This window comes from Prinia subflava, chromosome 1 (assembly GCF_021018805.1).
Source record: "Prinia subflava isolate CZ2003 ecotype Zambia chromosome 1, Cam_Psub_1.2, whole genome shotgun sequence".
NCBI lineage: Eukaryota > Metazoa > Chordata > Aves > Passeriformes > Cisticolidae > Prinia > Prinia subflava.
The window spans coordinates 11,427,336-11,455,103 of record NC_086247.1 but is presented as its reverse complement, the minus strand read 5'-3'; the positions used below and the strand labels follow the sequence as shown (position 1 = coordinate 11,455,103).

General features: G+C 42.3%; 3 protein-coding genes across 6 annotated transcripts; 2 read left to right on the top strand and 1 right to left on the bottom strand.

Moving 5' to 3' along the window:
- Positions 1-8,413, top strand: RNF139 (ring finger protein 139). The gene is made up of 2 exons (XM_063414376.1): positions 1-398; positions 5,314-8,413. Exons 1-2 carry the CDS (start codon positions 218-220, stop codon positions 7,122-7,124), a joined length of 1,992 nt encoding a protein of 663 aa, XP_063270446.1. The 5' UTR covers positions 1-217; the 3' UTR covers positions 7,125-8,413.
- On the bottom strand, positions 7,882-24,072 carry TATDN1 (TatD DNase domain containing 1). 4 transcript variants are annotated; one of them, XM_063414675.1, is made up of 13 exons: positions 23,873-23,891; positions 22,398-22,463; positions 21,813-21,862; positions 21,339-21,490; positions 19,472-19,535; positions 18,122-18,265; positions 17,980-18,022; positions 14,265-14,350; positions 14,119-14,159; positions 12,645-12,721; positions 11,873-11,943; positions 10,872-10,998; positions 7,882-8,131 (listed from the first exon to the last, which is right to left on the bottom strand). In XM_063414675.1, the coding sequence occupies exons 4-13, from the start codon at positions 21,393-21,395 to the stop codon at positions 8,029-8,031; spliced, it is 813 nt and encodes a 270-aa protein (XP_063270745.1). In that variant the 5' UTR covers positions 21,396-21,490; positions 21,813-21,862; positions 22,398-22,463; positions 23,873-23,891; the 3' UTR covers positions 7,882-8,028. The 4 variants fall into 4 exon arrangements, with proteins under 4 accessions (XP_063270745.1, XP_063270566.1, XP_063270652.1 ...); XM_063414496.1 differs by lacking the exon at positions 21,339-21,490 and having other exon boundaries at positions 23,873-24,072; XM_063414582.1 differs by lacking the exon at positions 21,339-21,490 and having other exon boundaries at positions 23,881-23,945.
- NDUFB9 (NADH:ubiquinone oxidoreductase subunit B9) lies at positions 23,993-27,504 on the top strand. The gene is made up of 4 exons (XM_063418900.1): positions 23,993-24,078; positions 24,211-24,403; positions 26,314-26,427; positions 27,373-27,504. Exons 1-4 carry the CDS (start codon positions 23,993-23,995, stop codon positions 27,502-27,504), a joined length of 525 nt encoding a protein of 174 aa, XP_063274970.1.
- The last annotated feature ends 264 nt before the right edge of the window (positions 27,505-27,768 follow it).

Below are 27,768 nucleotides of genomic sequence, written 5' to 3'. Positions count from 1 at the left end.
CCCCGCCCCCGGGCCGGCGGGCGGCGCTGCCGCGGGCGCGCGCAGGAACATGGAGGCGGCGGCGCGGGAGAGCCGGGCGCGCCGGGCGGCGGGCGCGCGGCGGTAGCGGCTCCCGGCCGCCCTCCCTTCCTTCCTTCAGCCCTCCCTTCCTTCGCTCCCGCCCCCTCCGCTCCTCCAGCGGCGGGAGAGGCGGCCCGCCTGCCCCCCCGCGCAGGGCATGGCGGCCCCGGGCCCTCCGCGGCTGCCCCAGCTGCGGCTGGGCCCGCGGCTGCGGGCCGGGCTGGAGGTCGCGCTGCGGGTGCCGAGCCTGTTCCTCATCGACGCCATCTTCAACTCGGCCCCGCTGCCGGGCGGCTCCGTGAGCGCCGCGCTGCTGGGCGCGCTGCTGCGGCTGCTGGGTGAGACACCTTCCCTTCCTCCCCCTCCCGAGAGGCGCGGACCGTGCCCCGCCGGCCCCGCTCACAGCCGCGGGCACGGCGCGGCCGCCGCTGCTCCCCGCCCCTCACCGCCGCCTGGCTGCTGCCTGCTGCTGCGGCCCGTCTCTCCCCTTCCCCCGTCCCTGATTACCGTCCCCACCGGCTCCTCTCAGCCGCCCTGCTCGGCCGCCTGGGCTCGATCATCACCCTCGTGCCCCTCTCCGGGCCCGGTTCCCCCCTCCGATCTGTCCCCGGCTCCTTCCGCCTCCTTCTGTCCCCGTAGCGGTGCAAGGACCCGGCGAGGGCTCGGGGCTGTGACCCCCGCTCCTACTTTGGGGGCTTCTAAGGCGGAAGACATATGACTTAGTGGATATAGGGTTTTCATGTGGTTTTTTAAAAGCCCTTTGGATAGTATGATGTCTTCCTGAAATACGCTGTTAAAGCCTTATTTTAGCAACAGCGGTTCCGAAATGCCGGGAATTTCGTTCCCAGAGGAAAGAGAAGCCTCTTGAAACTTGCCAATGGTTATTTTCAAGCTTTTTTTTTTCCTTCCCCTGCATGAAGGATGAAAGTCACTGGTGTAATAGGTGATACTGTTGTCGATATCGTTAACTTGGGTTCTTATATAGCCTCGGCTTGGTGGGAGTCCCGTTCAGTGCACTGCTGTACAGGTGATCCTGTGCTGTGTATCACATTTTGGAGCTGGTAATCCTGAGGCAGGAAGAACACAAAACAAATCACGTTGATGTTTGGGTTTTATTTGGGTTTTTTTGCAGGCCTGAGAGAGATGGATTTTAAGTTTTATTTGACGCTTATAGTAGAAGAAAAACAGGAAGGAAATAGGCGGTACAGCTTTTGGGGCAGGAAGCAGAGAAGAGAGGGTTAAAGGAAATGTGTGCAGTGAGAAGTGTGGTGTGACTGCATCACACAAGTCGAGGAGCAGAGGGGGGAAAAAGTAAAAACTAACCTACAGCAAGACAGCAGGTGAGAGGAGAGCAAAGGGAGGAGGTAACAAAACGCAGCAGGTGTTTTGTTTTTTTTTTACATTTACTATATTTTTTAATGTTTATTACTATTGCTTTGGTCAAGGGTGTCAGGGGTAGTCTCTGCTCACATGATGCTGAGGAGGCCCTGAGTTGCCTCCTTCGCCTGATGTGCCACGGGCATTTGTAGCTCTGGGATGGGGAGCAGGGGTTCTTCCTCCCTGCTTCCCATTTTCTTCACCTTTTGTTCAACACTTATGGAATTGTTAAGAATGATAATTCCTTTTTAAAAAAATGACATTGCAGTGCCTCACCAACTTAATTTTAGGAGTCCTTATCATATGATCCAGATGCTGTAAGAAAAGCTTTGAAATTAAGTCCACCTATGTAAACGAGAGTGGCAGATGTGTTGTTCAATGATGTCTCCTAAATGTGAGGTACTGGGATTAAGCCACTTTGGAGGTTTGCATTTATGTGAAGTTTTCTGGAAGAGGTTGGGGGAAGAAGTGGCTCATTTTTGCCTTCTGCAAAAAAGCTTGGGGAATTTTTTATGCCAAGAAGCTTACCTTGAACATTTAGAAAAGGAGTCTGTGGTTCTTGGCTTTCCAAAATTGAAGATTAAAATGTAGGCACCTAAAGATGATCTAAAACACCTTCTGTGTCGTTCAGACAACAGAGTGCTTTTGCATCTGTTTTTTTTCTCATCTGCATTTAAGGATTGTAGGGTTGGGTTTTTGCTGCTGTTAGGAAAGTGATGTAGTTATTTTGGATCTTTCTGTATTTAAATAGTGGGAAAATGTCCTTTTACTTACTATTTGCAGATTTTGAAGTACCGATCCAAACTTTTCCTGTAGCACAGCAGCACAGGATAAGTGGACAACCTGTCCACCAGACACAAAGATTGAAGCTCTGGAGAGATTGATGATTTTTGGGGGTGATGTTAAACAGCTCTAGAATATTTTGGGAGTACAGCTCTTCAGGAATGCTAATAGAGATCTGCGTGGGTGTTACAAAGTTTTACAGCAGGATTCCTTGGTCTGATTCTTCCATTACTTTCTTGCAAGTAAATAGAGATATACACAGCGCAGAACCAACTTCAGCAGCTGGAGCACGTTTTCTCTTTCGTGTTTTTGATTAACCTTGCTTTGTCCGCAACACAATGTTTACCTTTCATATCTTTGCACTGGGTTTAGGTATCTGAATTCTAGAACCACCACCCCTAGCAGTGTGTGACTGTCACCTCAGACAGCAGTCCCTCCTCAGTGAGGAGACTGAGTTTTGAGAAGGGTACTATAAATACTTGAGTCTGCAGAAAGATGTGGAAGAAATGGAATGACTGGAGCAAGGGAAAAATAGTTTGGCAGTTCCACATGAATGAAATGCTGATGTGTAAAAGTGACTGTCCCCTGCACATGACTGAAAGTCGAATCCTAAGTAGTGGATTGCTATAAAGACACTGACAACTTTCAGGATATAAAGGAAAAAAAATGAGACTGAGACATTCATTGTAACACAAGAAATCATTTTAAAAGTAAGCACAGCGTGGTTTGGTTCAGTGCTGTGTTTGGAGGCCATACTGGGCCAGCTGGCAATGGGATGGCACAGGTAGAAACAGTAAAGATGAATAGAGAGACAAACCTTATCAAAGGAAGAATGGCAGCATTTCCTAGCAGAGGGAAAATGGAAAAAGACTTACTGTTATGGAGGGCAAAGGGGGATGGGCACAGGGCAGGGCCAAGTCTTTCCATGTTGAGATGGACTGACATCAATGGAGATGGGGGAAAGGACTGCTCACTGACCCCTCTGAGATGTGTTACCTCTTAGGGTCTTTAGAGACTCCTTCACTGAGTCTTGACTTTTCCCCATAAGTGTTAACAGAGAGATGCTGTACTTTTTGTTAGTACCTTTTCAGAGGAACCAGTAGGACAAACCCTATTGACTCCCCGTTGTACTGTTTTTAGAGATGTGTCTTGCATGTGAAACGTCAGTGTTTTAAGATGACCTGCAGTATCTAAATATGGGCCTGTTACTGCTACTGCAAGGCACAAAAATAGGTTTTGTTAAGGCGGGTTTCAGAGCAGCCTGCTTAGTGCAAAATGCATCTCCTTTGGCTTAAATGATCAGAATTACATAAATAATGACCTTGTACAGGCATGTAAACCTTTTGTGTGACTCCTGAGAAAAGACAAAGGCTACAAACTGGACAGCAGTATTGGCTTTCCTAAAGATGTTAGTGGTGGTTAAAATGACAAGGCAACTGTCAAACTTATTTTGTAAAAAGTGATGCAGGTAACCAATATTCAGCTTTTCCTGGAAGAACTGAACTACTAGGGACTTTCTGAAAACTGACAGAGGCTTTTCCTCAGTCCACTTCACAAGGTTACCAGGTGAATGATTAGTTAAGGAGAATGTGTTTATATCAGCCAGTGCTACTGGCAAAGAATATTGTTCAGGCATATTAATAACTTTATTTGTAACCTGCCTTTTGCAGTTATTTATATTGAGCCTCTCCCTTCTTCTCAGTCCTCCAGGCTTTGGAAGTGGTTTTTTTTGTTTGGTTGGTTTTTTGGTTGTTTGTTTGTGGTTTTGTTTGTTTGTTGTTTTTCTTTATAAAATCAGTGGTCACACTACTGGTAGAATCAAATGTTTTTTCAAAGATTTTATTCTCATAATCAAGAGACTACAGCTTAAATTTTTTTAAACGCTTGTTTATGGCGGATTTAGAACAACCTAAACTACAATTGTCAGAAAAGACTGATGCTGTCCTCCAGCAGAAAGAGGATTACTGGTGATTTCATTGGTTTTAGTACAGAGATTGAAAGCAACTTGGAATCAAATATAAGTTGTAGAGATCGGAATCTCTCCAAACTGGTTTGGATGAGAAAGCAGTTGCATAGAGTAGAAGCTGATTGAGAAGTCCAAAACAAGGCAGTGTGTTTCCTGAAAAGAAACTGTTCAGGGAAATGAATCTAGTGCTAAGTGCCATTTCATTGTAACACTCTTAGGGCGAAGCCCTTACCTATGTAGTGCACAGTGACAGAATTCATAAATTACACTACAGAGGTTTACTGCAGGGACACGTAATCCCAGACTCCCTATACTGCAGTTGCTCTGACAGGTTTTCTCGTAGGAAGGAAGACTTCCCAGGCATGGTCAAGATGTGGTCATGGTCAATATGACTGAGAGGTTAGCAAACAGGAATTTCAAGGCCTAAATCTGACTTCTGACAAGACAGACAGGTTTGCACTAGCATTGGCAACGAGGCAATTGGTGCAGTTTTGGATTCTGTGCACAAAAGCTGTCTACTGTGGAAGGCCTTCCTCACACAACCTTTTATCACCACTGTCACCAGAAATAAAAGCAAACTGAAGGGAAATAGGAGTGCCTTCCCCACAGCAAACTACAGCAAATTTTCACTATTTTCCCATTAAAGAGTTTAACTAAAGTGTTTTGGTTAGTTATCTTTAGTACTCCAGCTTGGACAGGTGTAGTTGAGTGCCTTGTTCAAGTGAATTAGGGGATTTAGTAAATTTTACTCATTTATTCTTTATTAGCTTTGCTTATAAAGGTGGTGCTCCCTCTATCTGTTGTGGGCAGGGTTTGTTTATTTTTTTAAATAAGGATTAAAGGATGCCAGTTGTCACTGTTCTAGTCTAAAACTGCAACGAACTTCATAGTAATCGTGATTTAGGGCTTGCAGTGGCTTTGCATCAGCTATAGTGCACAGATGTTAAATACAGAGATTATTAACTGGTCCTCTTGCCTACTCTCTGAAGAGGGCACCATTGGTAATGCAAAGTTACAAGTGACTAATGGTGAAGTGATACATTAAATAAATGTAGCTCTAAAGCTAATAGGTTAAAATCTGTTGTTGAACTTCTGTTGAGAACTAAATGATTTCAATCTGGTTTTAGGTGTCTTTGTATCCAGCGTTGTTCTGGTCTTACAACAGCGAGCACTTTTCAAGTTCTACATGATCGCCTCAGCGTTTCTGCTGGCTGCAACTTCAGTGTTGGTGAATTACTATGCTGCTTTGCACATAAACTTCCACAGTGCCTACTACACAGCTGCATTTGGAATTCAGATCTTCCCACATAAAGGACCTTCGCTATGGATGGCACTTTCCATCCTTCAGCTTACCTTTGGAATCGGATATGTTACATTGTTGAACATGCAGTCCATATACTCTCAACTCATCATCCTGGATATACTGATTCCTGTAATTGGCTTGGTTGTTGAATTACCTTTAAATGTCCGGCAAGTACTTGTTTTTATTTCAGGCCTAGTTCTGACACTAAATACCACAGCCATTTTAGTAACAAAAATTAAGTGGTTCTATTATTCAGTACGATACGTCTATCTGCTGGTGAGGCACATGTATCGTATTTATGGATTACAGCTATTGATGGAAGATACATGGAAAAGGATTCGGTTTCCAGCTGTACTGCGTGTCTTTTGGCTAACAAGACTTACAGCACAAGCTGTGGTATTAACATATGTTGTAAAGATGGCTGAAAATAACACGGAAGAAAAATTCTTCTTGATATCGTGGGATAACTGTTGGGAACTGATTTGCAGCCTGATCATAAGTGGGTGTGACTCTACTTTAACTGTATTGGGCATGAGTGCCGTCATTTCCTCAATAGCGCATTATTTGGGACTTGGTATCCTGGCCTTCATTGGATCAACTGATGAGGATGACAAAAGGCTTGGGTTTGTAGCACCCGTCTTGTTTTTCATTTTGGCTCTGCAGACTGGTTTAAGTGGACTGAAACCAGAGGAACGATTAGTCCGCCTGAGTCGAAACATGTGCCTTTTGTTGACCGCAGTCCTGCATTTTATCCATGGAATGACAGACCCTGTGCTGATGTCTCTCAGTGCCTCCCATGTGTCATCGTTCCGCAGACACTTTCCTGTACTGTTTGTCTCCGCTTGCCTTTTCATTCTTCCAGTTCTGCTCAGTTACATCCTCTGGCACCACTATGCACTAAATACTTGGCTTTTTGCAGTCACAGCATTCTGTGTAGAGCTTTGCCTAAAAGTAATAGTTTCTATCACTGTTTATATATTGTTTATGATTGACGGCTACTATAATGTGCTATGGGAAAAACTTGATGATTATGTCTATTATGTTCGCTCAACTGGCAATATTATTGAGTTCATATTTGGAGTAATCATGTTTGGAAATGGAGCTTACACAATGGTTTTTGAATCGGGAAGCAAGATTCGCGCTTGCATGATGTGTCTGCACGCCTACTTCAACATCTACCTGCAAGCCAAGAATGGCTGGAAGACTTTTATAAACCGCCGAACTGCTGTGAAGAAAATCAACTCGCTTCCAGAGGTGAAAGGAGCTCGGTTACATGAAATTGATGACGTCTGTGCAATCTGCTACCACGAGTTCACCACCTCTGCGCGCATTACTCCGTGCAACCATTATTTCCACGCACTTTGTCTTCGGAAGTGGCTGTACATTCAGGACACATGCCCAATGTGCCATCAGAAAGTGTATATTGAGGACAAAGAAAATGCCAATATCTCTAACAATAACGGGTTTGTAGCACCAAATGAAAATCCTGTACGGGTTGCAGAAGAAGCTGCTGATGCTGAAAATGAATTAAATGAAGATAATGACAGTTCTGATAGTGATGAGGAAGATGGCGACTGTGTGGCACAGCACTTGAATGAGACTCTTAATGTTGACTCTAACTCCCTTGGTGATTAGGATGTCCTTTACTAAGCCGTGAGGTATTTGTTCAAGATTGACTTCAACAGAATAAAAGTATCACTTTGTAGTTATTGTACTTAAGCACAACAGCAGTATCTCAATGTTGAGTCTGTGAATGGTGGTTGTTTACTGTGGTGTGTGCTACTGTAAATATACCTCTAATTTTTGCTGGTCTCTTTCATGACCACCTTAAAATTATGTACATTATTGTACATGGAATAAAATGTTTTCACGTTTTTAAGATGGTTGGAAAAACACTCTTTAATTGATGTAGTGATAATGCTGTGCCAAAGACTGTATACCAGTAATCCCAATCAATGTCTTCTGGATGCAAATGAAAAATACTGGTTAAAACAGACTGTTCAGCAGGTCAACTAGAAAACGAAAGCCTGAGCCAAAGCAGCTTTACTTGCAAACTCAGTATTAGCAGAGCTTTATCGCAAAAAACTAGTGAGTTGTGTTTTAAAAAAATAAATAAAAACTTTAGGTTGGTAGACTTAATGCTGTGGCATTTGCGTATGTGGAACAAAAGGCGACCCTGCTGAGCGTTGTGGTGAAGCAGCAAAGCGCAGGCCAGAGCCGTGTCCGGCCCTCCTGAGCCGCCCGCAGGAGCGCGAGCGCTTTACAGGGAATGCAGCAGTGCTCATCCTGTGCTCCACTGCCCGCTGCAGTTACAGGCACGGGCGGCCCTTGAAGTGGATCCTGAATCGCCATGGAAGGGGAGCAGGGCTGAGAAACTGCACAAATGCAGACCACCTTTTCAAAACAGCTTTAATCTTGCACCATAAAAAACCCCAAACCCACTACAGATTGCATTGATTAGAACTTGCAGTATGATGATTTTTAAGTTTTTGCAATATATTTAATGAAGTTATGCTGAATAAATGTAAGAAAAACAACTTTACATATTTGGAAAGAAGACTTTAATGGTATTGTTATATAGAGTATTGGCCAACTCAAGTGGGTCATCTTCTCTTACTGCCGCCATTATTTCCAGTATTTGACTAAAAGAGAAAGAGTTATATTAGAAGACTGAAACCCAGTACTTCAGAATGTACTTCAGAGTGCTGCATATGTATGTACAAGTCACTAAGATTAAGCTGGAATTAAAACCTACACTAAGAGCAATAGGGCAGGGTGCTCAGATATGCAAATAGCTTCACTTTTAAGTTACTGACTGCCATTTCCTTTACACTCAACACTGGTTTGCTCACTGGTACAGATTCATCTTTGGTCTTTTGACTCTTGTTTGGAGGTAATTAAACAGCTTTCTGTTTTGAAGGAAATGCCATTTTGTGGGTGTCTTTATCAATGATCTTAATTTTTCAAACAGAAACTCGTTAGCCTGCTAAGGCTAAAGCTGCACTATGAATAGACTGGTCTATGGTAAAGCTTAAATTCCAGATACAGCTTTATCAGTGCTGTGTAGCACAGTACTGCCAAAGTAACTTACCCCTACTTCCTTGTTCTTTAGCTTAATTGTAATTAATGTGGTCAGGTATTTGCAGTAAATATTAAATGCGCAATTTCAAAAGGGCCAGGGCCTTGATACAAGCCCAGGAAGAGGAGGCTATAAAGGGGATGGACATGTTTAAATCAAGCCACAACCTTTTCTCTGCAATTGCTTTCTTAATTTTGTAAGTCATTCTTAAAAAAAAAGTAATATTCTGTACCCTTCCTGAGATGTGTCATAATTTGAATTTTCCAGTAGCAGCCAAAACTTCAAATTTCACTGTGAGGAGTAAGAAGCTTAGGCTTGGTGGTAGGGTTTGGCGGGGTTTGGGTTTTGCCTCTAAACAGAGGCAATAGCTAAACTTCTTTTCGTGAAAGACAGAGTAGGAAAGGTTGCTGTTAATAATTACTTTATTGCAAATATTTTCCTAGATGCTGAATTGGCCAAACAGCTTCTTGATTTAAGAGGATATTCCAGCTGAGATGGAATGAGTTCAGGCCTACACAGAAATAGGTAACAAATACCAAAGAATTTCACCCCAAACTACTTAGGGCTTACTTATCTCTCCTCAGTAACATACAGCAGAAGGCTGTATGTTACTGTAACACTGTATGTGAAACTGCTGAGGTGAAAAGAGAAGTCTCTTGTGGCCAAATTTTTAAAGAAATTGCTTCCAAAGGGAGTAGTTCTAAATATATATATATATACACATATACATATATATGAAGCAGAAATATCACTATCAAAACTGAAAGGTGTCCAACACCACCAAAAATAGACAAATGGAAAATTCCTCCTGCCAATTGAGCTGTATTAAACAGTATATATACCCTAAACATTAAACACATTTATGGACTGAGTAACATTATCTCACACCAGATTTTGCTACTTGAGAAGTCACAAAATACCATTTATCAGTTACCATTCTTCATTTTTCTTTAGGTTTAAGAGGTTCTCAAAATTCAACTGGTTATAATGAACATTACTGGGATGATAATTTCAAAATAAGGTTGAGCCAAACAAGATTTTTTTCATAAAAGGCAAAAGCCAAAGCACAGCATTTGTGTAATGATCTTTGAGTGCATTTGTGCACTCTGCATCTGAGCAGGACAAACCGTGCATTTTGAGTTTGGGGGTTTCTGAAACATTTCTGTAAACTACAACTAAGGCAGCAGACAAAGATGTGGGGTGTTGTTGACATAGGCTGGTAGAAATAGTAATGGCAGAGGCCCTTCACTTGTGATCAGAGGAGTGTTTTCAACTGGTCTCTTCCCCCACTCCAAAATCATGGACTGACCCAGGAAAGTCTTAAAATACTGAAGGAACCCTTCCCTGTGCTAATGTGTCCTCTTCACATTTAAAATAAAAAAAAATTCAGTGAGTGTTAAAATTGACTTAACTGCATTAAATATATCTGAATGCTTGGAGATGTCACCATGTAAGCTTAAACTGTGCTTTTACATCATCCAAGCTCCTTCATGACTCAAAAAGCAACAGAATTCCCTTCACTTCTCAAACTCTTGTTTAGATACCTTGCTGCATACCTGGATCTTTAGTTTGTACCAGAGCAGTATTTCAAAATGTAGGCAAGGAATTAATGAAATTGTATTGAAAATTCAGCATTTCATCTATTACTGGTATTTAATACAGATAATATTTTCACTGAAATAATTATACATTTTCCTGCTTTTCACACTTCTGTGAGGAGCTGTGTGGAAAGGGGGCTGAAAACAGTGCCTGTGCTTAGCAATTCTGTCCATAAGCCCCTGGAGTTTTCTTTCACTACTCTGTATCTTGGCTGATGCAATTCATATCTAAATTTCACAGATTCTTTGAAGCACAACAGCAGAAGGAAGAAACATCCCTGACTAAGTTCATGTTGTGACAGTTCCTGTCACAGGCACTGCTGGTGCCTCAGCACTGTCCCTCCTGTGGGACTGGCCTCTGGTCACCAAGGCTGGATCAGTTTTAAAAATTACCTGAACAACGTGTGAAATGAATACTCAAGTCAGGTTACTTTAGAGGGTTTAACCTCTTTTACAATGTATCAAGTGAAAAATAAAAATGGTACTGGTTTCACTTTCAAACAGCATTGTACATCCAGAATTGCTGAAGAAGAAAAATTAAGACTTGTAACTTTTTCGACAGCCTATAAAGCAAAACCTTGTACAAGTTTCAGTACCTTTAGAATTAATTTCTTTTTTCTACATTACTAGTGAACTGGGATTTTTTCTATTTTTTTTCATGTCAGAGTTGAAGTATTTACAATAGGAGTATAGTGGTACACTTACATTATATGGCAGGGTTCATTTCTGTCCTTCAAGCAGTGCCCTTTTTCCCATTTCTTTTTTGTAGGAAATGTAGTTTTAATGTATTTTGATCCAGCATGAGTATTTTTCACTCCACACCAAGGCGCATCTAGTTTAATTTGAAAAAAAAAGAATTAGGAGTGCAATTGTTTGAGAATAGCATGAGATAGTTTAATCAACTACTTCTACAGACAAAAATTCCTGCAATCTCTTTCTAGCAGAACCTCCACCTCAAAAGGAAGTTCAAGAGATCTGGACAATTTAACATCTTGGATTTTTATACCATTATCTTCAGGATTTTACACTTGAAAAAATCAGCAATAATAATATGTAACACTAATTTCCTCTGACATGATAAAGACAGTCAGATACACTGCATGCATTCCACAGAAACTTCCTGTACAACAGGTCTGTACTTCATGTACGAATAAATTTAAGGATTTAGCAGTTAGCAATTTTCCTTTTCCGGAGTCAGAAATTAAAATAATTACTGTATGTGTAACTGTCAGTTATTGGTAACTGAACATGAAAAAAGAAAACACAACATCCCATGTCAGCCCAATAAAATGATTGCTCAGTGGGCTAAGAGGGGAATTCAAGCATCCTTCCACCTAGTCCATTTAAAGAGCAATTGTTTCCAAGTGTCATTACTGCTGCCAGTGGCTAACTCACAGCCATTGCCTTGTGCTTGGCACATCTCCAGCCTTTTAAAAGATACTCCAGGATACAACAGGGTTCCGGTACATTTAAAAATCTGAGTTGTCAATTTGTCCTTTTCATCTTCCCCTGCAATGTCAGGAACTGACACAGCAGCTTATTCCTTCCAGCAGAAGGCTGGAAAGGACTAGTTCTGTAATCTGCTTTTCCAAGTAGAGAAAACAGCCACTGTTCTGACTTCTTTAGGTCTTGATTCTGCTTTATGATTGCTACACCAGTATATCTCATTGCCCATTGTCACAACTGACCAAGATAAACAATCTTACCAGTCTCTATCATTAATCGTTCACTAGGAATTGATTTCAGTGTTTCCAAGTTGGCTTCTGTTTTCAGTGAACTAGAAAATTTAGAGTTTGGTTAAAGAAAAAAACCTATAAAAAGTGTATAAAAATAATTATTGTGCCCGTTAAAGTGTTTTGTAGCAAAGACAGCTTCCTAAATAATTCCTAAATAATTCCTAAATAATTTTAGTTAATGAATAAAATTTGCTTCCTTTTTTAACCATACTGCCTGTAAATTAAAACTGTGCAGAAAACAGCAAATTTAGAGTTAGTGGGAGAAGCCATCTCACCCCCAGTAAGCTGCAGAACCCCTCTGGCTGCCCTTGCTTGCCTGGTGACAGCCTCTGTGCCTTACAGAGTGGTGCTGGCTGGCATTTGGCCAGGTGACTGCTGAGAATCCAAACTGCAGAACCAGGAGATGAAGCACTCAGGTTACATTTGCCTTGCTCTAGCAGTTGTCAGGCAGCTTAAAGTCAGACTGTTTTTTAAATGCTCCTCAGAAAGAATCTTTCCACACTCAACAACCTTATTTAATTACAAACAAGGATTGTCCTGAAGGTAGTGGAGTGGACATGGATTAGCTGAGCTGCATGGCAAGAGCTTTGATGGCTAACAGACTAATGAGAGCAATGCTAAATCTGTCAGATGATTAAGGGTCTAGTGAGCTTTGAAAACTTGACCTCATTGTTTAAAAGAAAGCAATGAGTTCACTACAGCTGCCATTTTAAAGCAGTTGTATTTCTTGTAAAGAACTTACCAGCCATTTATTCCAATGTAAAGATCCAAATCTATTACAGCTGCTGCTTGTTCCTTTGTGCCATCAAAAGAATGTACCTAGAACACATATAAATATACATACACAGACATAGAAAAATACAGATGTATTTTTTTTAAAACTCCAGTGATTCAAAAGTATGTATTACCTTTTATTAGCATCAAATACCTTCAACAGTATGCACTACACATCATTGCAAACATCAAGATGGAACATGGCTCAGCTGATTCTGAATTTGAGCAAAGTTCAGGCTGAAGTCACCTGAATGCTGCACCAGAAGTGGTTAGCACACTTAACAGTGATAAATATGTGTAGAAAAGGCCTAGGCAGTGATATGCTTTGGGCCCTGGAACTGCCTGTACCTGCTAACTGGGAGATCATCCTCAGGAAGTAATCATGTGCATGCTGAATTTTTAGATTCTTTCCTCAGTATTCCCTTCAGGGCACTGTCAGGGCCACTGTAAGAGCAGCATTCTGTTCTCCACAGATGTTAGTCCACTGGAACTAGCGAGACAGCCCACTTGGTCATTCCAGGGACTCGGTAATTCCAGAGAGGAAAGTGGAGGGTCACAAGTTTGGAAGGGTAATGCAGCTGAGAAGTGCATCTTCTCAGCCTGAGTGGAGTAAAGAGACTGCTCTGCTTCCCTGTGCTGTGACAGGGACAGGTAGCTGCAGAAGATGCCTGCTTGTTTCTCCCCTCTTTCCTGGCTGTGCAGGAAAAAAGAAAAGGGGGGAGGAAGGAGAGCCTTCACAGCATTACACAGGAGCAGAACATGCAAAGCACTGAGAGTGGGGAAGGGTTTTGTGGTAACAAAGGACAAACCTGGGGACTGTGATATTCTTGTAGGAGGTGTGGTCTCATGATTCTATCACGAGCATTTATCAATTTTGAAAAATCCAGTCATAATGAAAACCTGAAAAAGCATTGCCAGACTTCCCTGACCGTTTCACCCAAAGCTTTTCCTGTTAGACTTTTGAACTAAAAAACGTGATCTGAATATCTAAAGACATAAAGTAATCAAAAGTTCCATCTGGATCTAATTTGAAAATGATGTCTAACGTCAGAAGCAAATGTCTGAGGTTATGGCTTCCACTGGGAACACGCAGCTAAATTATCTGCGGTCTGAATGCACTGCAGTTACAGACACTGAGGAGGAACTGGGAAAAGGCCAATGTCAATTATGAGGTGCTTAAACTGTCCTTCTGGCAGGCCAAGAAAAACTGTTCACATCAGCTGCAGAGCTTTTTCTCAGCCTATCTTCTTACCTTGCAAAAATCCTGTTGAATAAGCAATGAAAATAAAAATAGTAAAAGGGACCGGAAAACTTAGTAACAGCTTAAATCATATAACAGGAAGCCTACCCAGATTTCATGACAAACAAGAAATTGCATATTAAACAATAATATTTACACACATGCATGAAAAAATGAATGCTACACTGAAGTCCATACTTACCACTCCTCCTACAATTCTATCTCGGTTTCTTCTCATTATGTCTATAAAATGAAATAAAAATGTAAGACAGCTTGATAACAGATGAATATAGAAGATTTTCATATTCAGAATTCGCTCTAAATATGAAATTTTCAAACAAAACCCACCTAAAAATTCAGCATGGGAGTTTCTGCAGTGCAGAAACATGGGCAGTTGCATCTGTTCTGACAAGTCAAATTGTTTTTCAAAATACCTGTAAAATAAAATTCACCTTTAAAGAGAAACTCAGTGTAAAAACAAATACAGAAAGTAAAAGATATTTTTCCCAAGCTTCTGTCCTCCAGAGCTAAAGACAGAATTAACTGATTTGCCATGCAAAAATTCTTATTTGTGCAAGGATTTAAAAGAACCTCTTTCCCATGTGTACTGCCACAGCTGTGATCTAGGCTTGGAGACAGGTAAGTGGCCAAGAGCCTCAGTACTGCAGAATGTATATGTGTATATGCTGAGCATGTACTCTTGTGTCGTGCGGGTGCTGGAGTTCATTTTTATTTAACTATTTATTTTTAATGGAGAGGAACTGACTGTTCTTTCCACAAAGTTCTGAAATGTCAGGAATGGGACAGTGTGGATGACACAGAGGCCTCTGTTTCAAGAAGCACTCATAAACACAATGAGGGTGAGCAGGGGAGCACTGTGCAGGCTTCTACAGCCTCCAGTGGCCAAACTGCATCAGCTGCTGACCTGTGAGCAACAATCCATGGAGGTGAGTCTTTCCTCTCTTGGGATGGAACAAATATCAGATTAGACATCATACTTCTGCCCCATTCTGCCTTTTTGTCTTTACCTGTTTTCCCTTCTCTGTGTTCCTGTGTTCCTTTCGTTTTCACTCCTTTTTACCCCTCTCCAACTTTGTACTCCTCAAGTTGCCCTTGATGGGGCAGTAACAGCGAGGCCCCACCCTGTGAAGGGACACTGGAATGTGGGCAGAAGGAAGGTAAGGAGGCAGCCACATTCCTCAATGCAATTGCCAAAGGAAACTGCTTAGCACTGACCTAACCTACGCTTGTCATCAGCAGCAAGCTCTGCAATTACCATTCCACATCCCTGCTGCCCCGCTCCACCCAGGCAGGGAATCTCCCGTGCTCAGGGAACGCAGCAGAGGAAGCTGAGCATGGCAGAAGGCCAGCAGGGCAGGGCTGACTCAGCGCCCACACGGGTTGGAAAATTGATGTTCTTTGGGCAAAGGAGGAGAACAACACTGCCCATGCCAGCAGGCTGGGGCTCTATGCACACACGGGATTTCTTGAGGTGTTGCTGTTCAAACACAGTCCAGGGCACCAGGAAATTCCCACTATCAGTTATCATACCCAATTCAAAGGGGAACTCCACTGATCACACACTACTCTGCTTGAGTCACTTATCCGTCAGGGGAAAATGGCAGCAAACCATTAGTTATTGTTAGATTATAGTTAAATCTAAATTAGTTAGATTTATATTTTCCTAAAAAAACCAACAAAACAAAGGACCCTAAACAAATATACAACTAGTCATTTAATTTAATGTAATTTTCACTATTTTCTATATATTACAAATTGGTATTTCTCAGAGTTACCTCCCTGTTAATCAGTGCAAATCCTTGAGATAAAACAGGTTAAACAAATCAGCTGTAACCTTGAAAACTAACATGAAAATTCATGAGAATGCATTACACCTACTTTGAATCTTCTTTGTCTAGATATCATGCTTAGTTTAGCTTGTTTGACTAAATATAAATTAATTGCAACTCATGATTGCTCTTGTGGTTAAACAGCTACAATTTTTGGTGTGGGTTTTCTTTTAACAGAATACTTGTTTCATATGGGAAAGTGGTTTTAGAGACAGAACTGCAAGTAAGCTCCCTAAGTAACCTACTGGCCAATTTCAATCTAATTTTGAGAAGGGTAGAACCATTCAAAGTACAAAGTTTAGTGCCCCTACAAATGGAAAGGTAACTCAAGCTTCTTCCACTCCTAACAACAACAAAGCCCAACACAAGTTGTTCCTTGGCCTGTCAAAGAGAAAGGGGAGGTGGATGGGGAAGTTATTGAAGACACAAAAATAGTAATTAAGAAGTCAAAAATCCCAAACCCTGGAAAAGCATGAGGAAACCAGACATACAGTGATTGGAATAACAAAATAACTCAGTAGGAGACTAACCCTGATGAGTTTCAGTACTTAAGGAACAACCTGTTCCTTTGAGCAAGCTTAGGTTTGACCATCATGTTCAAATGCTATAGGATCAAGACACTAAAGGAGATAAAGCAAACTGGCCTTGCAGGGGTAGATCTCCAGACAAACACTTCTGAATTAATCTGAGGAATGGTGCATGTAGTATTGTTCACTTCCCCCAGTTTGTTTGGAAACACTCCTGGGTTTGTGTTGTTACATGCCACAGACCTCTCCCAGTAGCAGAGCAGATGTGAAACTTCCATATGCTTACCAGTCCATTTATAAAATGACTTTCACCACAATATGAAGGCAGTACCTTCATCTTACTACTGTTCAAATCACTGCTTTCTGTTGGAAAAGTTCTGAGAATGGGGAAAATTTGTGAAATAAAAAGTTCTTAGGAACACTGCACAAAGAAATTTCATCTTCATTAGATTCTTATCTTTATTAACTTTATATTGCTCTTCTGGGGGAACTGTGCAGCTGCATGCCAGCCCTCCCCGTGACTGCTGCACCTGAACTCCAGAGCAGATGAAAACCAGTGAACTGTCTCCATGTCTTTCACACTCTGCCTTCCTCTGTTTAGTTCACTGATCACGCCTGTCATCTCTTTCCTTACAACTCAATTTTAGTGCACCCAATTGCAAGTCACTACAGCTCTTCAGCTGCAGTCCATTGGACAAGAAAATGAGATATGTATTTTTATCTATGTATTTTTTCTCTCTATAATCATGGCTGTTAAGGATCTTAAAATCTGATACTCCATCAGTATTTTAGTTTGCCACAGAAAGGAAACATGTGCTCTAAGGTGTGCTTTGCTGACCTTCAGGTACACTGATTTCTACCAGGAAAAAAGTCCTGTCCCCTTTGCTGAGTATTTCACTGTAGGTCTGTCGCATTATGAAGAAATTAACTCCTCCTACTGCTAACCTGCAGCAAATAGAAAAACCACAACCAACCACTGCCCCCCAGTGACTAATTTACTCAAAACAGTAACATGCAAATATAATTCATTAATCACTCATCTTATTTGAATTTATCATCACCTGCATCTTTTAATCAGTTCCCTCTGCAGAGAGAAGTTCTCAATACAGGAATGCAGGCTGATTTTAGGGGCTGTGTTAGCTTCTTTCCATTCAGTGTCTATGGTGCATGAGTTACTGCTCCACCTCCTGAGATTACCATAAGCTCTCCATTGTCTACTCCTAGCTAACACTTTCCTTACTAAAAGCTCTTTTTTTCCCCATTGCTGACTTATGCTTTTGATAGTTGTGTTCCCTTCCTCATGCCTTTCACTCAATAACCCAATTCTTTCACACGCTACATTTATGTTATTTTTCCCATGAGTTCTTAGAGCTCTTAACTATTAGCAAGAATAAACATCTATCACATCCAGAAATCTACAATTTCTGACAGTTTTACAGAAAAAGACATGCTGAGGTAAGACACGTTGACATAAGTCAACACCAGGCAGGCAGCAAAATTTATCACATTGCACTACTTGAATGTAGGCATATTTCTTTAAATTCCCATTTCTGCCAAAAATCCTCTGGGCCCAACCCTGTAAATTTTAGGGCTAGATGTGACCGTATGTTATATGGCAGAACATAAGATAGAAAACACTCTTGCAAATTGCTACAAGTCAACTCACAGTCATCAAAAGTTTCTTACTTGAGTTGGATGTCCTTTGGGCAAAATTCTAATCTATCGAAATCTACAAACAGAAAGAACAAAAAACCCATTTAGTATTTTAGGACTTTTTTTTAGTTATGTCTAGAAAAAACAAATATTGAAGTAGTAAGATAACACTTACCTAAGCCACATTCTCCAACTGCTATTACCTTTGTCCTATTTTTTTCAATCAGATCTTTTAATTCGGATAAATATTGTTCAGGGCTACTCTGCTCAAATTCTCCACAGCGGGTAGGATGACAGCCAACTGTACTGAAAAACATGTCTAAAGCAAGAGAGTGTTAAGAGGTTTTAAGGAAAAAGAAAAAAAAATTATTTAAGGTATAGACAACATCTGCCTCTGGAGGGGTTTTTTGATTGGTCACAATTTTTAAAGAAAACTCCCTTTGACAATATTTACCTTAGTGATAATTTCATTAGACAGACATTTTTTGCCTTAAAAATGTCACACAGATCTCCAGCAGGGGCATGTGCACGTGTCTTTTTTTAGTACACATTATTTGGTGTATTCCAAAGCTGCAGCTTAGAGCTGAACTGTTCTGGTGGAGCAGCCCTCAATAAATCATACAATTGCTGAGGCTGGATGAGACCTCTTGAGATCATTTAGAAATACATCTGGTTCCAAGTGCATCAGGGTATCCCAGCTGTAAGAACTGCAGAGAACACTTCCCTCACGTGCCCCTGCATAAGATGAGAATTTTAGAGGTCACATCTGCCTGATTTACCCAAGTATCTGATCTAGATTAACTTACCAAAACAAACACTTCTGCTAACTGTAAAAGCTAACTGGGGAAGGGAAAAACCAGATAAGGCCCTGAGACACTTGCCCTCATGTTAAAGTCAGTCCTGCCTTTCTGATGGGAACTGGGGAGGTGGACTGGGTTTGACCAAGTTATCTCCTTGAGTTCATTCAAACCAAAATTATTTTATGATTCTGTTAGTAAACAGTACTTTACCATGTGTTTTAGTTCAAATACATATTAAAGTAATTAGTGGAATGAAATTTGCCTAAAGAAAACGATGAGCCATTTGACTTTCACAGAAAGAAAGGAAAAGCCAGGGGAACGATCAAAAGAAAGATACCTCTCTTGATCAAGCTGTACATAACAGATTGGTTAGTAACAAACAAACAAAAAGCCAACAAACCCCATATATTTCACAACATATAAGCATTTTACCTTATTTCTACAACAAAAACTTGTACCAATATTTTTATTCCAGAAATTTCCTACAAATTCTATTTTTATTTAGAAATAGAACATGCAGGAAAAGAGTGATTCCTTCAAACATTGGGGATCTAAAGAGCAACACACAAACTCATATACAATGCTTTCATCCCACTCTAAAATGTAATTTCTCATTTTAATCTGAGATTATATAAACACCTCTGGGGCAGGTCCTTTTGAACTCAATTCTGAGAGCATAGAAGGTTATATTTTTGACTGACAGTGTAAATTTAAAGTGAAAATACCATTTGTCTGTGCCAGCTGCAATGCATCTTTACTATCTTCTAAACTCCCACCTGTAATCAAAAACTTGAAACAAGAAAAGTACTGTCAGTATGCATGTTCTTTGAACATCAAACAGAATGTTTAAGAAAAAACTCAGATACAAGGAAGGATCTTGACAGAGAACATCAGAATACAATTACTAATATATACAACAAGATTTCATCAATCAGCAATAAACCCCAATGGTTCTCAGGAGCTATTAAATACAATAGGCAGCAAAATATGATTTTTTTCCCCTTCATCAAGTATCTTGTATGCTAAATATTTAAATCACTAAAGGAATAAAATACCTCCATGTGCAGCAATACTAACTTCCTTACACAATGACTGAAGACTGTATTTGCACTCAAGAAATGATACTTAGAAATATTCACCCTGTCTTACAGCTAGAGATAGTACAGACTCCCAAAGACCCAAAACAAGACATGAGTAAGCAGTTAAAGCAAAAAATGAGTCTGTATCAGAGTTGGGATTATAAATTTAAGAATTTCCATCTCTGACCTTTTCTTTTTACCTTAAAGTTATCACATGAGAAATACTGCCTACAGTGTACTTCTTTAACCACCACTTGCAGAATATTTCACCCAGCAGCTCTGTCAGCACCAGCTCACACATCCCTGCACTGCCCCATGACAGAGGGACACATCCCAATGACACCACCAAAACCTGAAAATGGCACAGTGCATACAGGACACAGAGCAAAACTTCACAAAAAAATACCATAAAGCAGCAGCTACACAGAAAAATAAAGGTCTTTTCTAATAAGCACATTAAGGTTCTAGGCAAGCAGGAACAATCTGTGACAGAATAGGCTTCTGACACTGTACAGGCCAGTAGCAAGACTGAGAACAGCTAAGGGCAGGAACTCCTGAATAACATTTCTCAATCCACTGTGCATCTTGAAAAAGTTATGCAGGTAATCTATTTTTGATGATAAAAGAAAATAAAATGCCACTTATTTTCAGAGGGTGGTATAAAAATTAAATAGGACTTACACAGCACATATAAATGTGACCTCACCCTATATCTGCTGCAGTGAGGTAACTTCTCCATCACTAGGTTTCTTTTTTTGCAATCCCAATGCATTTCCCACTCTTTTCAGATGAGAGTTTCTTAACAAACTCCCAAGATGCCTGTTCCTCTGCTAGAGGAGAGTTTACTTCTTTATTTTGAAACTGGTAGCCTTTTTAGTGCAATAGAACAGTTTGGGACAGTATGCATTGTACTCTATGGTAATTCATATTTTTGTCAAAAATTTATTCAGTTTAGAGAGAAAGTGAGGCAGGCTAAACTATGGAATGTGATGCACTCCAAAAACACCACTTTCAAGTTCAGAGTTACAAATTCTCTCATAATGATGGTGTTTTAATACTTGTAAGCCAGTATTTACCAGCAAACATGCAGATGTCTCAACTGTGAGAGTTTGTGGGCACTCCCAGCTCTTCTGCAGTTACCAATTTCCTTCACATACAGAAATATCTGCAAACTTCAATCAGAAGAGTTTGATCTTCTGCAAAAATTGTTAATTAAGAATCATAGTATCATTAAGGCTGGAAAAGACCTCCAAGATGACTGAGTTCCACCTCTGACTGATCACCACCACCTTGTCAACTAAACCAAAGCACTGAGTGCCACATCCAGTCGTTTCTTTAACACTTCCATGGGACAGTGGCCATCACTTCCCTGAGCAGCCTGTTCTGGTACCTGACTACCCTTTCCATGAAGAAATTCTTCCTTGATGTCCAACCTGAATGTCCCCTGGCAGAGTCTGAGGTCATTTCCTCTTGTCCTGTCACTTCTTTTCTGAGAAAAGAGACTGACCCTCACCTGGCTACAGCCTCCTTTCAGGAGCTGTAAGTGATAAGGTCTCCTCTGAGCCTCCATTTCTCCAGTTAAACAAATCCCAGCTCCCACAGCTGCTCTTCACAGGATTTACTCTCTAAGAGCCACACAGGATACAAGAAAAAACCAGTGATTTCCTATAATACAAGATGGAAAATTATGCACCACTTCACTGCAGCAGGTGAGAGGAGAATATTTTTCTGTTGAAACTGTACAAAATAACTTCTACATCCACATTACTTACAATATCACTGAACTTCAATAACCAGCTTCAATAATGATCTGTGCAAATGGAAAGACAATGCTCTGCACAGAACACTTTTGTTTTGTGCTACTGAAGGAAGTTACTGGATTTTCCATTCAAGTCCCAGAAACCTTGTTTTAGTGGGAGAACACTAAAAAAACCAAACATTAGAAAGCAGCTTAAAATTTTAAAGCCATTTCATTATAAGAAATTACCTTTTTAATGCCAACTTTGACTGCTCTCTCTATTACATCCAGAAAGTCATCTGCAAAAGTTCATAAAAATGTCATAAATTGAACTTGAGGTTTTACGGCATAATTTAACTCCTTTTCAATTTTCATGCAGTAAAAATTCTTATCATTAAATCTTTGAACCATACTTAATTAATCTTTATAAGCCAATAACAAAGTGCAATAACTGGAGATCCAATTTAAATCCAAAAATTCAGTGGAAGTTTTTCCACATACTTTAGAAGGCTCTCCACTTTTACATCCATATTTAAAGGCTACAAGAGCAAAAAGCCCTGTATCATAATTACTAACTGTGATTCAGAATGCAATACTTTGACAGACCACTGTTCAAAACTCTCACATCAGATTTTCAATGCAATCCTAAGCAATTGTCCATTTTGCTCCAGAAGTGGAGCTACCTGCATGTAAACAGCAACTAAGGCAATGCATTTTGGTTAGGGTATCCTACTTACATGGTCAGGGTTTGTTTTTTAAGTCCAGGTATATAAGGAGGAGAAGAAAAAAAAAACCCTAACATCATGTTCTGACATGCAAGAAAGAAATATTTACCTTGATGTTTCTGTGTTCCCCTGTAGATTCCTCTGAACATAGGATCTGTCAGGTTAATACCAATGTCTATGGAAAACCAAAGATATAAATGAGAGGTTATAGTTCTACATTTTACTCTGAGCATTAATCAGCTAGGGAAGACAATAGAAACCCTATCTAAACCCTGGACCAGCTCATTGGTAAGACATAAAATGCTTAAGCATAATCTTACTTGCATAACTTGAAAACTCACTAATTCCTTGAAGTGACAGAAAAATTAAACTTTTGCCTCGGTGCAACTTCAGACTTTCTGTGAGTGTATCATGCACACCCTCATAACCACCAAAGTGAATACACATATGCTTCTTATTGCAAACAAATCTGCTTCTCGCATGAACACACAAATTTATGCAAACAACCATAAAGGAAGAGAAAATGCAGCATCTCCCGTACAGCCTTCCACGGATGGGAACAGCAGAATGCCTCCTGAGAGCTGCCTGTTCTCCCTCCTAGTGCCGCCCCTGGCCATCCCAGCGGCCCGGCAGCACTGACAGGCACTGATGGGCACTGACAGGGAACTGATGGGCACTGACAGGGACTGACGGGGCACTGACGGGCACTTACAGGCACTGACAGGGCACTGACAGGGACCTGATGGGCACTGACAGGGCACTGACGGGCACTGACTGCACACCTGCAATGCAGGTACCGCCTGGAGCTGCCCAGCCCAGCCCGCCCCACTCGGCTCCCACGGCTTTCCCTGGGCTGCAGCCCCGCAGCCGAGGCTGAAGCTCCGGCTCCAGGAACAGCCGCGTCTGCAGCCGCTTGCGCTTCCAGCAGGGATTCTAGCGGGAAGGGAAATTTTCCAAGGAAATATTAAGCTGCTCTGCAACATGTAGGGCTTCCACATGAACCGACCTTTTAAAGTTTTTTACAGCTTTTCCGTCGAATTTCCTAAAAATACTAAGATTTTCACCCAAACCAGTTTTATACAATCAGAAACAATCACGACTGATGTGCCAGTGCAGGGCAGGGAAGGAAGCGTGGCCGAAGCCCGGAGCTGGGGGTTAACCGAGGAGCAGCAGCCCCAGCGCCCAGACACAGCACAAACATCCCCAAAGGCTCCCTGGGGGCTGCGGGGTCGCCGAACCTCGGGACACCAAGAGGGACCGCAGGAGGCGACAAGCTCTGCCCGAGGGACTGGCGCGGGAAGCGACAAGCCCTGGCAGAAGGGCTGGGGCAAGCCTAGGAGACTGTAACAAGCCTGAAGGACTAGGACAAACCCGGGAAAACGGGCTGGAGCGGGAGGCGACAGGCAATGGATGAAGGACTGGGACAAGCCCTGCCACAGCACAACCCGAATCCCCGCCCGCTGCGCGCGGCTCCTCACGGAGTGAGGTAGCGGCGGCCGCCTCGGCCCGGCACCAGGCGAGGACCGGGGGCACGGGTCGAAGACGCGGGGACAGAAACGCGCCCCCCTCCCGCCGCCCCCTCACCGACGAACTTGGCGCGGCTCATGGCGGCTCCGGGCGGCTGCGGCGGCAGCGCGGGCGGGGCCGCGCCGCCTCCCGGCATGCCCCGCGCGGAGGGGAAGGGGCGGCGGAGCGGCCGGCGCCATGGCCGCGTACCTGACGCACCAGCAGAAGGTGCTGCGGCTGTACAAGAAATCCCTGCGGCACCTCGAGTCCTGGTGCATCCATCGGTGAGGGCGAGGGGAGCTGGCAGTAGGGAGGGCTGGTTGTTCTCACATGGGGACGCTCAGCCCCGCGCTTGGCTGGGCCCGGGGTGGGGGTTGCTTGTTTTCCTCCTCACTGTGCGTGACCTCTGTCCGTAGAGACAAGTACCGCTACTTCGCCTGCCTCCTGAGGGACCGGTTCGATCAGAACAAGAATATAAAGGACATGGTGAAAGCCACCGAGCTGCTGAAGGCCGGCGAGGAGGAGTTCTGGGCCAGCCAGCACCCGCAGCCGTACATCTTCCCCGACTCCCCCGGCGGCACTTCCTACGAGAGATACGAGTTATACAAGGTGGGGAGGGGGCGGCAATGCTGGGAATTGCTGCCCTTGCTTTGCGCTTGTTTTGTGCACCTTGGCTTGGACAGGGCCGTAGCTTGGCTCAGCACTATCCCTTCATTGCTCGCTGAACATCTTGCTGCTTGTGTGGGAGGAGCTGCTCTGGTCCTTGAAAATCGAGTTTCTCGGTCACTGTGAACACCGCTACTTGCTCTTTTGGGATTTTTTTTTCCCATGTATAATCATCTGCTGTTTTGCCAAGCGCAGTCTGCCCGTGGCGGGTCAGGCTGGCACAGGAAAGGGCTGGAGCTGAGCTGGGCAAGTGAAGAGCGCCGAGGGAGCTCTGCTGCCTCCCAGCACAGCCTCGGCTCCTCTGGTGAGCTCAGGTGTCACCTTGGCTGGCAGGGACCCCCCCTCACTCAGTCCTGTGGTTCTGGCAGCATTTTCAGTAATGGTACAAGTTACCATTTCCCTTCACTTGCTGCAGGGCTGGCTTGTGCAGTTTGTGTGCTGCTGTGTGAGAGGAGCACTGCCAGGAAATAGAAGCCTTATTTTTTAGACTCTTTCAGGCACTTCTGCAGGCACTGACCATCAAGATTGTTTTATTTAGGAGCAAAAGTTTCATAGAAAGACACAGGAACCTTGCTTTATTGGCATCATCTTTCTAATGCATTACAAGTTAATACTGGCCTGGAGACTGCATGCAGCCACTTCCTCATGAATTTGAAAAAGGTGCTGGCACAAGACTGGATGTGATCAGATCTTTTTGCATATTAAGCCACAGAAAAAGAAAAATATGACATAGATTTTTCAGGCACAGAATAAAGAATATATGAGTGAAAGAGAAAAGAAGGACTTACTTAACCTTATGCCAAGGTCAGGGGCCTGAGCAGTAGTGGACATAATAGTGACAGGGAATATGGACAGAAAAAAGGGCAGCTGAGCAATAAATGGTCAATGTTAGTCTTCATACAGAAACACAAACTGTGTTATGCACTCTTTTCCCAGTTTGATGGGCTAAAACTCTCTTAAAATGGCTTTCACAAGGCTTTGGCTGGTTTGTGTGTCAGTGACTGTCCATTGTGGATGCTGCTCCAAAATGTAATTTTTAGAACTTGGGCTGACTGGAGGTTTTAATTGGAGTTTGCAGTGTGTGGATATTTACTTCAGCAGCTGTGCTATTTCCATTCAGTGAAAGGTTTGTTCTGTGATGAGAATCACATCAGGAAATGATAAGTGTGAATATCACTGAATATATGGTGGTACTGGAGCAAATTCTTAATTTTCTTTTTTTAATTGAGATTTTGTTTTTTAATCAGTGTTCCTCTCTTTAGAATGTAAACAATTTGGGTTTTTTTAATCAGTGCAAAATTTTAAATTTTGGTTTTTTCCTTTGTCAGAAGGTCTTAGAGGTCAGACCACCTCAAGATCTTAAAGGCCTAAGAAAATGCTCATTTCTTAGTAGTTGTAGATAAGCAGAAATGAGCTGTAATGTTCTGTCTCTGTCAAGTAAAATAAATCAGTAGTTGGAGAGAAAGATTCCTCTTACCTGCTGCCTTTGAGAGAAGGAAGGGAAGAAATCAGATCTCCTCCTCCACCAGATGGAATTGTTCTGAGAAGTTTAGAGTAAACTGAGATGACCTGGGACTTGTTTTGGAATGCTGTGATTTAAGCAAGTCACTGTGATGTCTTCCTGTGGGTTAGGATAATGTGTGAAAAGTTCTGACCTCTGCCATGTGCCTTGAGATAGTCAGGCAGCTCTCAAATGGTGTTTTTATGTAGTACTTCAAAATAGGAAAAAAAACCCAGGGAGTAGGACTGGTTTCAGCCTTTGTGTTTCCTTCTTCTGCATGTGTGTACAAATGTGATTTCATATATAAAAACAGTTTTATATATTTATTTTAAATAATATTTTTCCTCAACAGCTTCCTGAATGGTGCTTGGATTTCTGGCACCCCTCTGAGAAGGCAATGTATCCGGATTACTTTGCCAAACGGGAGCAGTGGAAGAAGCTGCAGCGGGAGAGCTGGGAAAGAGAGGTCAGTGCTTGCTCTGTGCAAAGTCTCTTTGGCACACAAGGATCCTGTGTGGCACAGATGTGTTCTTGGAAAAATTACTGCATTTGTACTGCAGTCTCAGACTCTTCAGTGCTGGAGCCCTTGTCAGTGTGAAACAATCTAAAATGCCTACACATTTGTTACAGCTTCTGAAGGGTTATGAAGGGAATTTGAAGTTTAAGCTGAACCTGCAGCCTTGTGTCAGTTAGTGAGAGCTGTTATAGTAGTTTTGTTAAAAAAAAAAATCCAAAGCGGGAGGAAAGGAGACTTAACAACCAGAGAATTCCTCTTCTGCTGCTGTGGAGCTCTGGCACTTTTTCATTACACCTTTGAAAGTGATTTACTGCAGTGCTCATCAGTTGGGCATCAAGACTAATTTCTGGCCATCCTAAACTGAGAGTTGGTTGGAAGTTGGTGTTCCTGGAACAGTTCTTTGATTCAGTTGGATTGTATGGAACGTGGCACCCTGAGCAGAACTGACACAGGGGCAGCCAGCACTTGTGCTGCTTCAAGAAATGGGTGTTGAAAGCATGTGAGGGGCTGTTGGTGACGTGCAGGAACAGAAGTCTCCTGCTGACTGCAGTGAAACTTGGTCTGGACTTGGAATTATCTGTCAGCTTCCAAAGCAGCACACGTCAGCCTGTTAGATAGAGTAGTGGTAGACATTAATTACATGGAAATAATGACCTTTTAAGTGAAATTTCTTTTGTAAAACACCTCTTGCTCCCAGAAACTCCTTCTTAATTAGGTAGTATGAGCCTACAGTGGTGACTGAATGGAATTAATGTTGGGAAATAAGAAACCTGTCAGCTGAAGGTTACCAGTGGTTCTTCTCTGTGGAAATAGGGGCTCATTTTGCTCATTGCCTGGGCACTGAAAACGGGAATGTGTTTATGTGCTAAAGCAATTCTGTGTTTTGTCTTCTAGATTAAGCAGTTGCAAGAAGAAACTCCAGCTGATGGTCCAAAAACTGAAGCTTTGCCTCCAGCTCGTAAGGAAGGGCATCTGCCCCCCATGTGGTGGCATCACGTCACTCGACCTCGTGAGCAGCCCATGTGAGAGCACCTTGGGTGTGAATGGCAGCAGTCTGTGCTGTAGGCAGGTGGCACTGCAGTGACCACTTGCTCCTCTATAGAATAAAGCCAAATAAAGTAAGAAAAAAGGTGTTTTTCTGGCACACTGCTTTTCTCTAGCACACTGACACTTCACTGCCAGCTTGTGCAGGCACTTCATATCAGCCCTATAACTTGGAATGTGTTACTAAATACAGGCAAGGTGTTAAAGATACACACAGCAGCAGACGTGGGCTTTGGGTGCTCTTGT